Source organism: Euwallacea similis, chromosome 7 (assembly GCF_039881205.1).
Source record: "Euwallacea similis isolate ESF13 chromosome 7, ESF131.1, whole genome shotgun sequence".
Taxonomy (NCBI): Eukaryota; Metazoa; Arthropoda; class Insecta; order Coleoptera; family Curculionidae; genus Euwallacea; species Euwallacea similis.
The window spans coordinates 909,491-924,120 of NC_089615.1; the positions used below are offsets into that span (position 1 = coordinate 909,491).

The following is a 14,630-nucleotide window of genomic DNA, read 5'->3' on the forward strand; positions in this document are numbered from 1 at the left end:
GATAATCCGACCATATTCCTTACAAAAATATAGGTAATTTAGTTTATAGTTACAATTAAATTACGAAGTTTAATATTTACATGTACATACGAACTAACTTAGATATGCACTTTATTTTAACCGTCTTTGTACGTGAAGGTCGAAGAAAGTCTGGTGGAAGCAGAGTGCCGGGTATGGAGAAAATTAAGCGCTTTAATGGTAGTTTTTTGATTTTTCGTTGGTAATCCTCAATGTAACTCTCACCGCATTTTACTTTGTACACTATTCAAAACAAAGCAGCATCCTTTTGGAGCGCTGACTAACGATACCGCATCAGGTACACAGATAGACCAAACACAGTGCAAAAATAAAAATTAAAATCTTCATAACAAAATATATATTATCATATTAAAGTCAACAATTACAGGTAAAAAATAAAAGTTCAGTGAAAAAGTAACAAAAAAGCAAGCAGTACAAAATAGCATAGACTCCACTAGCGGGCATCGACTAACATGCAATACTGAGTAAGGACTGTTTACATTCGACTTTGCTTGTAAAACGCCTTTGAAAAAGCCACGTTCATTGCGTAAGCACACGGTTTTTCGCTTTATAAAAATGTTAAAAAAAGAGAATATCACAATCTTAAAACAGATCATCTTATTGCGTTCCATATGGAAAAGAGGCTTTCCATGGGGATTTGTTGGAATTAATGAACCTGGCTTCTTTTCAAATATCATCTATTTTTGTCTCCATTTTTGTTTGTTTTTATCCGTAAGCAATGTTCCAATAATTCGTCCGAAAGCACTTTGGATGAGGACCGATTAGGTGAATAGAAATTAATGGAGAAATTATAGAGCTCTTAGCGTTTGAGTAGTCGCTCAAAAGGTTCTGATCGTGATGTCACATTTATTCCTTTTTTATCTTGCAGAATTATAGGAACACCTCAGTGTCAAAGCAATAAAAAACAGAGACAATAAGATTGAAACTATATTTTTAACGAAAATTACGGTGATATGCCAACTCACTTATTTGGATTAACATGAAGTTCTACATGGGACTAGACGTTAGCTTGAGCTTCTCATACAAAAATAAAAAATACGTACAATATAAAAAATTTAGGAAACACTCTAGGACTACTTGAATACTGTAAACACCATATATATATAAAGTAAGAAACATCTATAAATTCTATATTTACCATCTAGCACGATCTTTATAAAAATTTTAAAAAGTATCAAGCTGGGGATCTCGTACTTTATAAGGGTAATAGTTTATGAATTATTACTAACGTTTGGCGCGATTCTACTGTCTTTTCTCGAGATATAAAAGCTCTGTGATGTTCTAGATTCAGTTTGCTTCTCGTATAAAAAATAACCTACATTTAGAAATCAATAGCGCTACGGCCGGGGATGCACTCGAGCCACCCGGTCGTAGATGATAATTTTTTCACTAATTAAACATCAGTTAAGTGTAAACTTTCATAAGTGAAATTTTAAGAAAAATATACGTCTCTCAGTTGGTACTGACTGTTGTGGAGAACACTACATTTCCGCTACAAAAATATTTATTATGTTATTAGTTCATTATTATTTATAAATAATATAAGCTACGATATTTACAAATAATTATTTAGTTTTAATCTTAGAGAGATCACTGTTCCAAGAGAACTGGAACTTCGTCTAAAAAAACTTATACTACACGTATATTTACATTCCGCCTTTTTGATTACAAAACAAACGTTCTCGTAAAGCAAATACAAAAGTAGGAACTGGTCAACTAAAGATAGAGAAAATACGCGTGATTTCTAAAAAGGAGAATTTCCGGCGATCCCCTGCTGGGCGCCTACACAGAACAGCTCCCTACTCTAGAACATTCCGTATATCTCCATTCGAAAAAACGAAAAAATGTGAGAAGCAACAACCTCCAAAAATCAAAAAACACGTATTGTACCGATCGCATATCTACCGTTCTGCGTTATGAAAGACTTTTTCCATCCACCACAACTACCTCACCATCGTTCAGCCCGCCAACAAAGAAAGAGACAATAGAATCGCTCGGGGTCGGTGATGTCGATCCGCCCCCGCAAAGCTCCAGAAGACCCTCTTCCGCCTATGAGGACCCTCAGTTGGCCACCAACAGGTGCTGGTACTGTCCAGTGGAAGCATAAGCCCAGTTGTCCATCACGTCTTTGTTTTGTCCAGGGTTGGATCCGTTGGGAGGCATGTTAACGCCTCCGTTGGCCGGGTAGAATGGACTGAATGGGGAGTTGTCGAAAGGGAAATTGAAGTTGTTCTTAGCCGGATAGAGGTCGGGGCTCAAGAACTGATTGGAAGACTCGAACATGGAACGAGGGGGGAACTGGGGAGGGAAGTGGCCGTGAGGTGGAAAATAGTAGGCGGATGGGTCGGGGGAAAGGGCGCGGCTTCCTGGAGAGTGATGGGGCGGCTGGTGGATTTGCTGCTGCATGGCGCGTTGCTTGATGTAGTTGGAGAACTCGGTTGGAGACATCCTGGAAAAATAACAGCAGGTATTAACTAATCATACACGAGGGAGGATCTTCCGCATAATTGTCCTGAGATCAAAACGCCGCAAGACCATGCTCTAAACAGTCATTTAAACCGCGAAACGAAGTTTTTAAACCCCCTCAACAAATAACAGAATTATGGACAAATTGCACGGATGAACGTGAGCATTGAACAATAATTCATAGTCAACATATTGACATCACATACCTGTTAGCTCGCTTGCTACTGGTCTTCAACTTGGTACTACCAAACTTCGTCTGAGCAAATGTAGCTGTAGTGAAGGTGAGCGGAGTTGTGGTACGCGGTATGAAAGCAGGTACCGGAGATGGTGAGCCTTTGAAGGAGTTGCCCATAGACGTGGGGGACGGCGCCGAAGAGTTCGAGGCTAATTGTTGATTGGTGGGGATGTTCGGAGCAACCTTTTAAGACACCCAGAATTCAGTTAAAATGTAGAGAAATATTCAATTTTCCTGCATTTGGAAACAGAAGCGTGCAAGTGTCAGAAAATAAGCGAAAAATTGCTACTGTCCTTGCACTAACTACGTCAATATAATTTTCAACTCAACATACCTGATTGCCGTTCTGTTGCACGTTTTGACCCTGAAGTTGTGACCCTACAGGGTTTCCATTGCCATTCGGCAGAACCGCGAATTGTCCCAGGGCCTTGCTGGGCGACAAGCTCAAGTTGTTCAAGCTGCAACTCACAGAGTCGATCGGCCTGAAGCATTGAGCCTCTGGATTGAAGGTTTTCGTCACCTCCCTATGGAAAAAAAATCACACAAAGGTTAAACATTTATATAAGCATCAGACATGATAATACAAACCTGTCAGCAGAATGGTCGTCTTGTGGATCAGCCTTGTCACTGAACAGGATTTTCACAGCCCCCTTTTCTCCGATTCTGTAGCTGACTTCGCCGGGGTCGACCCATACAGCTAATTCCTGAGGGAGATTCTCCAAAATGTCCTGAATGGGGACACCGCTCTCCCGGGCCGCCCTTTCCAGCACTTTGTCTATTGGATCGCCCGTTTTTAAGCATCGGAATGCTGACCCCTTAAAAGGCTTCTCCGGATACCAGTGACCCTGAGAATGAAATTATTACAATGTACTATATATTATTATGAGGTTAAATTCAGGCGCTAGTTTGGTTGTCGCCAGTGCTAGAGTTATTGTTGACCCATGATGTTTTAGCAATGACGAAATTGGAAATCTTTGAGACTTCTTTTTAACGCACAATCTAGTGGGATATTTAAATTTTTCTATTACATTTCATTTAACCTTAAGAAATCCTCAATGAGTTTTTGAAATTCTTCGCCAGTTTACAAGGGAGCAGACACCTTCTTTGATGGACTTACCAGTATGGTAGTATCAGGTCTTGTAAAGTGGCGAGTCGCTTGCTCTCTTTTGTTATTGCTTATTTTCATCAATATTGTTTAGCACGTAAATCATTACTTTTTCCAATGAACCTTAGTTATAGTTACGAAGGTTGTTTTGCACGAAACAGTGTGTATGAGACGATGATCTCAAAGTGGCCCGCATACCGCGATTATCTATTTCATAATTGTTTTGGGGGCTATTTTCAGGAATAGCTTCACTTTGGTCCTACGAGAAGGACCATATAAGCTTCTAGTTACGTCAGTCCGAAAGCCCACATCATCATCCACATTTTCAATACTTCTTCCGACATTACCACCTTCAAATAGGTAACAGTTCGCACATTTTTTATAGTTAAATTTGAGCCATACATATATTACGCTTGCCTACATGAGAACTCTCTTTGATTTTACATTGTAATGCAGTGCATGCCTTCTAAACTACGTCCATTGAGGCAAAAATGGTTAAATTAGTTAATCGAAAATTGATCAAATTTGACTTTAAAGAACTTTAGACTTTGTTCCCTTCCATACATTAAAGACTAATGGAAATTCTAAAAACCTTGGTAAATAGGTATTATTATCCATCACCAAGCGAATTTGCTCCTCAAACGAGTTAAATTTGCCGACTTCAAACGTCAATATTGCACGAGGGCGTTATGTGGGTTGATTATATGGATGCTTTGCTCTCACCCACTCAAAACGAGCCAAATCATTGATTTTACCGCATCCAGCACTGGACTTTTTCCCTAGGTAGTAGTTACCTACCGTGGGATTGGGCAGACATTAAGAGCCAGTATGGCAATATACTGGCAACTTTATCTAAAAGATAACTTCCATGGAAGCCAGGAAACTTTCCAACGCTTTATTTCAGCGGTTCCGTGGACGTTATCTTCTCGATGTAGCTGCCAGGAGTTTGATCTAATAGTTCAAGCCACTAAGGTTGCTAAAGCGGAAGTAATAGGCAGGGACTTACCTGAAATTTGTCTTTTAAAGCTTTTTCCAACTCCTCCCCGAAAATATTAACCCGTCTCCGGGGAAGTTTGTTGTACAGGTACGAAATCACGAAATTCAAAGCTACTTGTACTTCTATATGCATCTTTGCTGGCCTTCTTCAATAACTCGGTTGTATTGAAGAGCGATTATTTCGACATTAAGTTTCTTTGAGGAAAGGTTGAGTGTTTACTTTTCGCTTTGTGTTCCACGAAACGATGTCTTCTTTGCGATTTTCAAAGGTAAAGTACGTGATCTGAAACAAACGAGAGAATCAATTAGCAACCGAAGAGGAAAATTGATTGTAAGTTACTTGACGATTCACGTATGCGAAGTGCGGATGAAAATAGAGAGAAATCTGAGCTTTGCAAATATGCTTTTGAATTTATCGGGGACAATGCAGGTAATGACTTTTAGTATTGAGTTTGCTTTTTCTCCCGGGAGCATAAGCACAAATAACGTCATATTTTTGTTAATTCGTGTGGGAAATATACGTAAACGTCGATAAGCTTATCACAGCTGATAGCGTGATCTGCTATTTATTGCTCGCAGAAAATATTTCAAAAACACGGGCAATATAATAATAATAATAATTAACGATTAGTTTTATCTCTTCTGACTGCAAATTCGTCTAAAGCACGTGAAAGGCTTCGAATTTTCCCGAGCACAATGAGTGCGTTGATGCAAATACAAATTTTTCAAGTGAGAGAGGAATGAATGGACACTTTACAACGTATATGGTGTATAAACAAACTAATGGAAGTTTAATGACGTTGAGCTTAATAAAATAAGTTTTGAGCAGTGTACGTTTCAAAAGCAATAACAGGAAATAATGCATGTTGTGTAAACTATTCTGGTTCGTTGACCACTCAGGTGTAAACCGCGTTATTGTTTTTGCATTGAAATCGGGCTTGCATGGTGTTTTCAGCAAAACTTTGCAGTAAAAGTATGCGCAATTTGCTTAGTAAACTTGCCATATAATTATAACATTTTTTAAATATTAATTCCACATGTAATTCCACACAAGAAACATGTAATTCTTGGCCGATTGATCATGACACAGTATTTTTGCAACCTCAAAGCTCACCCCAGCCTTCTAATATTTTGCAACTAGTGCGGAAAACCTCGCTTTTCACACGAGCACCTCGTGCCGCCGTAAGTTGTAATCCGAGAGAAAAGTGCTATTGTTTCTGGCAATTTGCATTATTTTATTGCGGAAGTCATGAGGATGCACGTTACAAAATGCGATTATCATGGTATGGAAAAAGTGTTTTTCTTATCTAAAGCAAATAAACCAGAGGGATTCTGGGCGGATGTGTAGACGGGTGCGAATTAATGGCGTAAACCCGGTGCTTGTAACAATAAATATTTTTTATGTTTTATTCCCTTACGCAAAAGGTTCCATTATCTCCATTGTATGTAGTTATGCATGCTTTTGTTGAATAACTGCGCAGTTTTTCAAGGTTCAGGTTACTTAAAATGTCTCCAAAATATCCTCCGTTAATTGTATTTTATTGAATTTGTAGAAATATGATTAATTAGGCATTTGCTCACGTCAGGTGGAATTATATCTTATAATCTCTCATCAGATTCCAGCAATAAGTTCATTAAGGCGCCGTCTCAACATGACGCCATCATGCATCATTGTTTCAGTCTCGTGATATACCTTCTTCCAGTTATGTTCCTTAAGAAATTTCCAGGCTAAAACTTTTATTAGTTAACTATAATTATAGTAACTACTATTACTTAGGCGACTACAGAACATCAAAGTCTGCTTCTTGATTCAGTTTAGAATAAATGGAAAGTGTAACTACTAAAACTGCTGTTGCTATTACTGCATTGTTGATAATAGTACGATTATAGTAGATGTAGTAGAAGATTCAGGTCCATATTTCGAATTCGCCTTTATTTTCATAGTTAACTGCTTAAATCCTTGATGTTATTAACGAGTGAGAAAGGATGAACTTTGCGCCCTGACATGGATGAGTAGTCGATGCGTGCAGAGGACGCGACCAGTTGTTTGCCCTTGCTCATCTGCAATCCCTGTTTTTTGGGAGTATGTTAATGAAGTGATTTTGATTATTTTTAAGTGTCGTAGACATAAATGTTTACAGAAATTGTCCTCATTCTTCAATAAGGTATCATTTATTCTTGTCAAACTTAAATTTAAATAACCATTTTTTAAAAGTATTTTTACCACATTGTAGGCCCCTGAGAAACAACAATAATAGTTCATTTTAGGTGTAACTCACAAGAGCATTCAAATAGGTGTTAAAATGGAAGGTTTTCACTCCTTAATCTTCTTTTCCCGGATCCTGCACAATTTAGACACGTCCTGCTATCAATGGTACATTAAATAGAACCTTTTTGAGCCCTTTTCAAAACTCCCCATGTACATAGATCATATTTGGCAGGTTCTTCAGTCTCAATTTTTGTCCGTCTTAGTTTTGTGTCGTTTTTATTTTAGTTTCGTTAAATTGAGCGCACAAAGCGATTAGATTCATGAATTAAATTGCCATAAAATTCACTGAGTTGGAACTGTTTTGCCATCCAGGCAGGTACTCCTTTGTGTGAGTTTATTAGTTCTTAAGAAGTACCCGCTGCCTTTTGGTCAAATCATACAAATTTAATTACAATTTATTGACATATTTCTTCGTCCATGACCGAGAATTCAATGGAGCTGTCTATTAATAGATTCTCTGATGAGTTTGGTTTTGTTATACTCACTCATCGTGTCTCTGTTTCACGAGCTATATTTAACGTGCAAAAATTCTATAACTGCTCCAAGAATTATGTGGCCACAAACCTAGACCGCGAGCTAATTATATGCATGGATCTAAATTTTTTTACTACTAGTAACGCTTTTTCTTTTAATTAGAAATGAAATGGCTTCTCATTTTTAAACTAGAAGTAGCACTTCACCGCATGGGTGCGGCAAAAAATTTTATCGCACGCAAATGAGAGTGTGACAGTAAAGTTATTACACATGCGCTTGTAGGATACATATTGTACTAAATCATGTGAAAGTGTCTACCGCAATCGACTGCTGACCGACCGACGAATCGACGCTGAAGCGAAACTGCAATCATCGTGCGGTAAAATGTCCTTTCCGCACTTGTTAGGTCACTAATTATTAATTATTCAGCGAAAATGAAACGACATGTGTAAAAAACACAAATTTTCACTGAAAACGATGAAAGCAGTAATTAAAATATCCCACAATAATTAAAACATACATAAATCAACCGCAAGTTGCAATTGCTATTGTTTATCCATAATTGTTACAACTTTAATGTTTTTTATTTTTTTTTGCAAAAAGCATTCCGTTGATTATACCAAATCGGGACAAAAAAAGTGTAGGAAACTTCGAGAGGCTCCCACTCCAGTGAGGCCTTCCCCAAGGGATCCCCCCTTTTCCCGACTCCGTCGCCACACCGTCTACTCCAAAGCTGTTGTTGGAAAATGTGTGTCAGAGGCGAGAGATATTTGGGTGTGACCCACTTTCGGCTCTAAATCCTTTTGCGTGTCGTTTATTGATCGAGCTAGTGTACGCAAGACTACTCCGACCATGCCCGAAGGAGGAGGCTGGAAAATGGACTCAAATGGATTATGGATCCCTCTTGCTGGGAGTCAGGTGGCCACCGATTCCGTGTTGATTTTTGAGCAAATTTAGATTATTAGCTCGAAAATCGAGAAACAGGTACCTACCTATCAGTCCTGATTGATTAATAGGTATAGTTTAAGCGTGATGTATCACTGATCCACAATATCACAGACGAATGTAAATGGGTCTAAAGTACGTGAAAAGCTTGGCAATGTAAGTAAAGCAGTGAGTACCGATCGCGAGCGCGTTCAGCAATGAACTAATTTTAAATTTTAATTTTAAGTACGACTAGTACGAGGAGCGCACAGCAGCACTGATAACCGTGTTACTGGAAACTGTTACGAAATTTATTTGAGATTCTCGGGGCCTTGAACATGCTAATTTATACATATTTGTCGAAAAACGTATAGCGTGTTCGTTATCTCCAATTTAATTGTCTTCTTTTCCTTACGTATATTGATATTAATTTTCACGTGCTCATTAATTAAGTAGGTACTACGAATATAGTGCGAAACAGTTTATTCAGATTTTGTTAAAATATTGTCAAAATAATAAGAATCAACGGGTTCTTTGGGCCTAAGTAACCTTTCTGATCTGTACACGTCACATATCAAACTTTTGAACCTGAAAATCTGAAGTTTAAAACGCCACTTTTTCACCATATTGAACGTGAAGTTGACAATTTGATATTAGAACCAGGTTAAAAATTTAACAAATGTCAAATTTTAATAAGCGTGTGCTGAATTTCTAACGTCACTATGTCAAACATTAACAAGGATTGTCTACTATTAAGGAGTGAAAGTCAAGGGTGTCTCCACATTCTGTTGATACTGAAAAGAAATTCAGGCTGAAATTGAGACATGCCTTACACGTTGAAAGAACTGTTGGATTGAACGTAAGACTTATCTTTTTGCCTATGAGTTTGTCTGAGATACTTGGTTAATGAACAGAGCCTTGAAATAGGGCTCGATGGACACATTATTTATGTTGTAAAACGATCGGTAAACATCATGTTAAGTGTCATCATTAGTTGTTCCAGCCAGTTGAGAATAGGCTGCAAGCCGGCAGAGAATAGGTACTACTTGCCTTAAAATGGTTCTCCTACTTCTGCTGGAGATGTTCCACCTCAGTTTTTACATATATTAATTTATGTTCTTCCATACCATAGCACCTGGCACCTGCCAAGTTTGCCTGGTTTGCCAAGTAGATTGTGAATTACGAGTGGGGCCTTCGCATATATCGATAATTCGGTAAGAACTTCCACAATTAATAATTTATAAAGTAAGTCATAAAAAGCAGTAAATTCATAGCAGTAAAATTGTGATAAGCACACTAGTAAGCTACCCATTTACGTATATCTATTGTAATTTATTGCTAAACGTAACCTCATCGTTTATTTGCCATTCAGATTGGTGTAGACATACGTAGACAACCTACGCACAAAAATACGTCAGTATTTATAGAAAAACGTGGGCGATACTGGAAAATTAGTTTTCCACGGAATGTCTTTCGCAAGCATTGTTTTTCACTCACTTCTAATATGAATTTTGCTCACGCATACCGGGGAGATTCACATGGAGGTAAAACCCCATCGTTTTTGTGCATAATGAGCCAAATGAAGGCTCGATTATCAGTAATTAGGCGGGTGTATTGCACCTGTAATTAGCAGCTTAACAGGCTTGTATATAAGGCGTCCACGTCACGAGTAGATAAAAAATTGCAAATTAACTGGATGTATTTGCATTTAAGACAGATTTAGTGTGTTTTACAATGTGTAAAAGCAACAGTATGTCGTCAAAAACTTTCGGCCTTATGTATTTTGTACGTATTTCTGCCTGGGCGCGGATAGAGAGATTCCAGATGTACTTATCACGGTTGCTCCCTCGTGTCTTGCAGTGCTTTGATCAGTTCATGTTCAGTTGGCTCAATGAATTTCTTGCCTCTGAACATGCGAAATGGTTTTTTCTTGAAATTCCAGAAATTTGCAGGATGGGATCCCTTACAACTGAGGCATTTGGCCGGGATCTTCCTGGTCTCTATGCAATATCCTTTTCGATATTTCGCGCATTTTGATACTGCCGTTTGCCAAGCAACTCATCTGGGAATGTCCAAATTTCTGGCATCTGTAGGATTGCGCGTGTTGTTTTTTAGGTTCTACTTTTACGCACATCTATTGCAGTGTCTTTGAAAGTTGATAATTTTTCTTTGTCGTGTGGATTTGTTTCCATAAAGCCCAGTGGTAGCGTCCTCTTGTCCTTATCACTTTTCATTGCCTTTACAGAAAACTGGCCAGTTTCTTTTTGTAATAGGTCCTTTTTGATATCTCCTGCCATGCTCTTCTGCTGTGATCACACGAATTTTTCTGATCTCCAGCACAGTGAAAATGTGGTGGAAACCCCTTCTTCCTTTTTGAAGAAGTAGGTCATTACTCAATAAGCATCCGTTGCGTTTTTTTGGTTCCAGTGAAAGTTTAGTATTTTATATTTATATGAATCTCAAGTAATAAAACTGCAGTTACTCAAGCCTCAATGAAGCACTAGTAATAAATTTAATGAGTAACCTGAAGAAACCTAAATTAGTTTAACCAAAAAAAAAATTACACAAGTTCGCGTGATTAATCAGTAACGAACAATGCGAAGCTCCGTCTAGATGAAATCTTTTCAAGAGTTTTGTTAAATTAAAATTAATTAAGGTGGAACTCAGTAAATTATGCAGACCAGCGGCTCATCCAGCGGCAAAATTTGAAATAATTCAATTCAGTGCAAAAAACAATTAATTTTTTATGAGCGCAATAAATGAATTTGTATGAAGTAAAGATTTCATAAAATCACTGCTAAATCGGATCCAACTGTAAAAACGGTTAATTTAAACGACGACACGTGAAGATATTAAGCTCCAACGTCAAAGAGAGGTATTGTATGCTGATTATTGTCTGATTATGATTTGCTTGGTATTTTTTCCATTAGTTTTCGTGGTATTTACAGTGCCATAACAAGTGTGTGGACGTGAAGATGATCGTTTATACATTCACAAGGATTTAGCGGTTTTAATTACGACGCTTTAATGGTTTTGGACTATGCAATTTATCTATCATTTAATGCTTATAAGTTAGTAATAGCAAAGTCATCTTCATGAGGAACATTATATGGGATTTCCAAATGCTAACACAAAGCTCAGTTACAATAAAAATCGCATTGGAATACAATACCAATTGACTTAAAGATTGTGCAACCGCTAAAGGAAAGGAACAGAAACTTCACTTTTTTATTTATCATAAGCGGTTTGTTTGCAGAACAAATGAGTAAAATCTTGAAATCTCAGAGTTGTTCCTCTGTAGAAATATAGCAAATTATCACTGCTGTCGCAGGCAGCTATACGTAAATTGCATTGATTTGCTACTCTAGAGTTAATATTTATGGAATCCTAACAATTACTTAATAACACCTTGTCATCCAAGAAAAAACTGATCATTATTCCCAACTAATTTGAGTAATAAAGTGCTAAATCATCAGATGAAATAACAGTAATTTAATGTACATTTTAGGAGAATCAAAAAATTTAAATCATTCTGTATTCGCACAATGGTTCTCAGAAACTTGCAAAATTCGGCGAGTGCTCGGACACTTCAAAGCATCATGCCTGGAACAACATTGTCCGATTGCAAAAAGGAAAATATAATTCGGACCTGTGGATTCAGAATTTTGAGAAAGTTTTTAATAAGTCCTGATTGCAGTGCTTTTGCTGCGCGTTCTGTAATGGGCCTGCGTAAATCTATTTGGGTTATCCCAACCATAAATTACTATGCAAAATATGTAAAAGCGATGCACAAATTTGGCCGCAGTTGGCCGTTAATTCACTAAATAGTACCGTGAGTTTGTATTCGTTGTTGATGACCGATGATATTTGAACTGAAGGTGTACAAGAACATCTTAGCAGAAAGAGTCAGCAATAAGAATAAACATATATTTATTACAGAAAGTTCACTAACACGCGGTACCTTGGTCTAGTTAGGTCAAGGCAAAGCTGCTAAAATTCGAAAAAGCCAGGTGTATTCACAATTTCGTTTGCGGCACTACAGTACATCTATAGTACTATGGCACAAATGTATGCTGGGTGGTGATAGTTGTTCCTAAATTTCAAGTTTGTGAAGCATGTGATGAAACTTACCAAAAAAACGTGACCGCGCTAATAAAAAGAACTTCACCAAAACATACACTCTGCGTTGCAATAAGTAGACAGTAATGGAACCTCGTACGTTAATGAACAGTCTGTTATCTCTCTAGTAAGGTACAGTGTGGGTAAACAATGAAAACTCGAAAACAATCACTTAATCTACGGCCTTAAAAAATCAGTCTGGACGCGTCGGCAACAAACACCCGAATAATAATGACTGCGATCCCGGTAAAAGTTTGATTTTAAAACCCTCCAAAATGGTGATTCAGAAACTGGCACCTTTGCCAAATTATGCGATAGAATGAATTTTTTTCCCACTGTTTACTGGCAATAATTTGGCACCGATCCGTTTTATAATGACAAATAACGTCAGTGGGAATTGTTTTTGGGCATATTTATATGTTTTTCGCTTGCGTGATATATTTTAGTATCTCTTGCTTTTGTCGTGAGACACATTAACGTGATAACGATGGCTTTATAATCTGAAACAAAACGCCCGTCTGTTTTTGCGGGTTTTATTACTGTTATTGTTGTTCCAGGACGATGTGGTTAATATGGTTGCAGTAAAAGTCCCTGACGATGACCTTTTGTTCGGCGTTTTGTTCTGCAACTTTTGTACAATCACGTTCCTAATAATTGATGCTCCAGCACGTTTTCGTCGTTCATTGCGAGGAATTATTTATCGCCCGATTGCTATTTTGATCAAATTTCATCCATTGCACTGGAAACAATTTTCTATAGATTGAAAAGTTTCGATTTGCTGGTCGGCTTTCCAGCGAACAATTTGCCAAAGCAAGCGGGTTCGCTGGATAGCCACATTACTTGGACTTGATGCAAATTCTTCTTCTATGGATCAAGTTACTCACGTGCTGTTAACTTTAATTGTAAGCAGATTCTCAGCTGTTGTGGAAACTAGTTTGACGTTAAAGGCAACAGGAGATCAGTAATTTGGCCCTTAATCGCTTTCATCGGTAGTTAGCCCCCCCATGTTTGCTCCCCTAGTAGTGAATTATTGAAAATCATGTAACTTTTTATACACGCCACAGGCTTCATATCATCAGTTATGCCACATCTTTTCAAAATTAAGATGTAAATGGAATTTTTCAGGTATTGGTGCAGCACTAGCAGGATTTAAGAGTATTGTTAGATCCAGAGCAAATAATTATCATACCAAGGAACAAAAAGGTAAAAATAATAATAATCTGTATTGCTAACAAATTGACAAATCTGAAAGAAATGTTCTCAATAAACATACTTAAAAAGCATGCTTAGTCACTAAAATCATTAAAGAAAATATCTGATTCACTTGAGTATCATCAACATTAATCAAATACTTACGATTTTTATACACATCATAAATTTCGTTGCGGATAACACTGACGCCTAACAATGACATGTCAGTCACAGGTTTCTTTTTCCTTCGAATTTTCTTGGAGAAATGTAGCCTCACATTGCCGCCAATACTTTACTTACAGTAAGTAAACTTAAGTTCAATGCATTCGAAACACGCTAAATAAAACCAGAGTGTATAATACTCAATTTCAAAATATTAAAATTCAATTTATCTTTCTAACTGAATTCAATGGCAACAAGGGCCCATTATTTTCCAATTCTCTTTCAAAATAGTTGATAAGAAACGCTGCAAGCTTCTTGTGCATTATACCAACAATAATAATAACAATACCGATAATAAATAACCAGGAGCACTGTTTTAGTTTTCAAAAGAACAAATTTTTACCGCCAAAGTTGAGGCACAAACAACACAACGGTTTAAAACACCGAATTAAACCAAAAACGTCAACAAATTGAGCGGCAACCGGGTAAAAAAGGGTTATGTTTAGACATTCAAATATATCTTTATTCTTTTTTAGCATATTAAATTCATATGACTTGTCATTTTACGTAAGGCGACTCTCAATCGTTACATTTTGTGACGTGGATAAAAAGTTACGTCATTTGAACCATAGGTGCTAAATTATCGGAAG

The 14,630-nt window shown here is 37.4% G+C and overlaps 1 protein-coding gene across 3 annotated transcripts in view; it reads right to left on the reverse strand.

Annotated features, from left to right (window-relative positions):
• Positions 1-361: 361 nt before the first annotated feature.
• Positions 362-14,630, reverse strand: part of LOC136410032 (protein Tob1-like) — a 47,883-nt gene continuing 33,614 nt past the window's right edge. The window contains exons 1-6 of one of the 3 annotated variants that reach the window (XM_066391936.1): positions 12,640-12,863; positions 4,852-5,124; positions 3,329-3,585; positions 3,075-3,264; positions 2,712-2,923; positions 362-2,488 (exon numbers count right to left, since the gene is read on the reverse strand). In XM_066391936.1, the coding sequence (XP_066248033.1) occupies positions 2,101-2,488; positions 2,712-2,923; positions 3,075-3,264; positions 3,329-3,585; positions 4,852-4,974 (1,170 nt within the window). In that variant the 5' untranslated portion in view covers positions 4,975-5,124; positions 12,640-12,863 and the 3' untranslated portion in view covers positions 362-2,100. Of the gene's footprint in view, positions 2,489-2,711; positions 2,924-3,074; positions 3,265-3,328; positions 3,586-4,851; positions 5,125-8,576; positions 8,806-12,639; positions 12,864-14,630 lie in introns of those variants that run through there. The other 2 variants (XM_066391935.1, XM_066391937.1) reach the window with 2 other exon arrangements.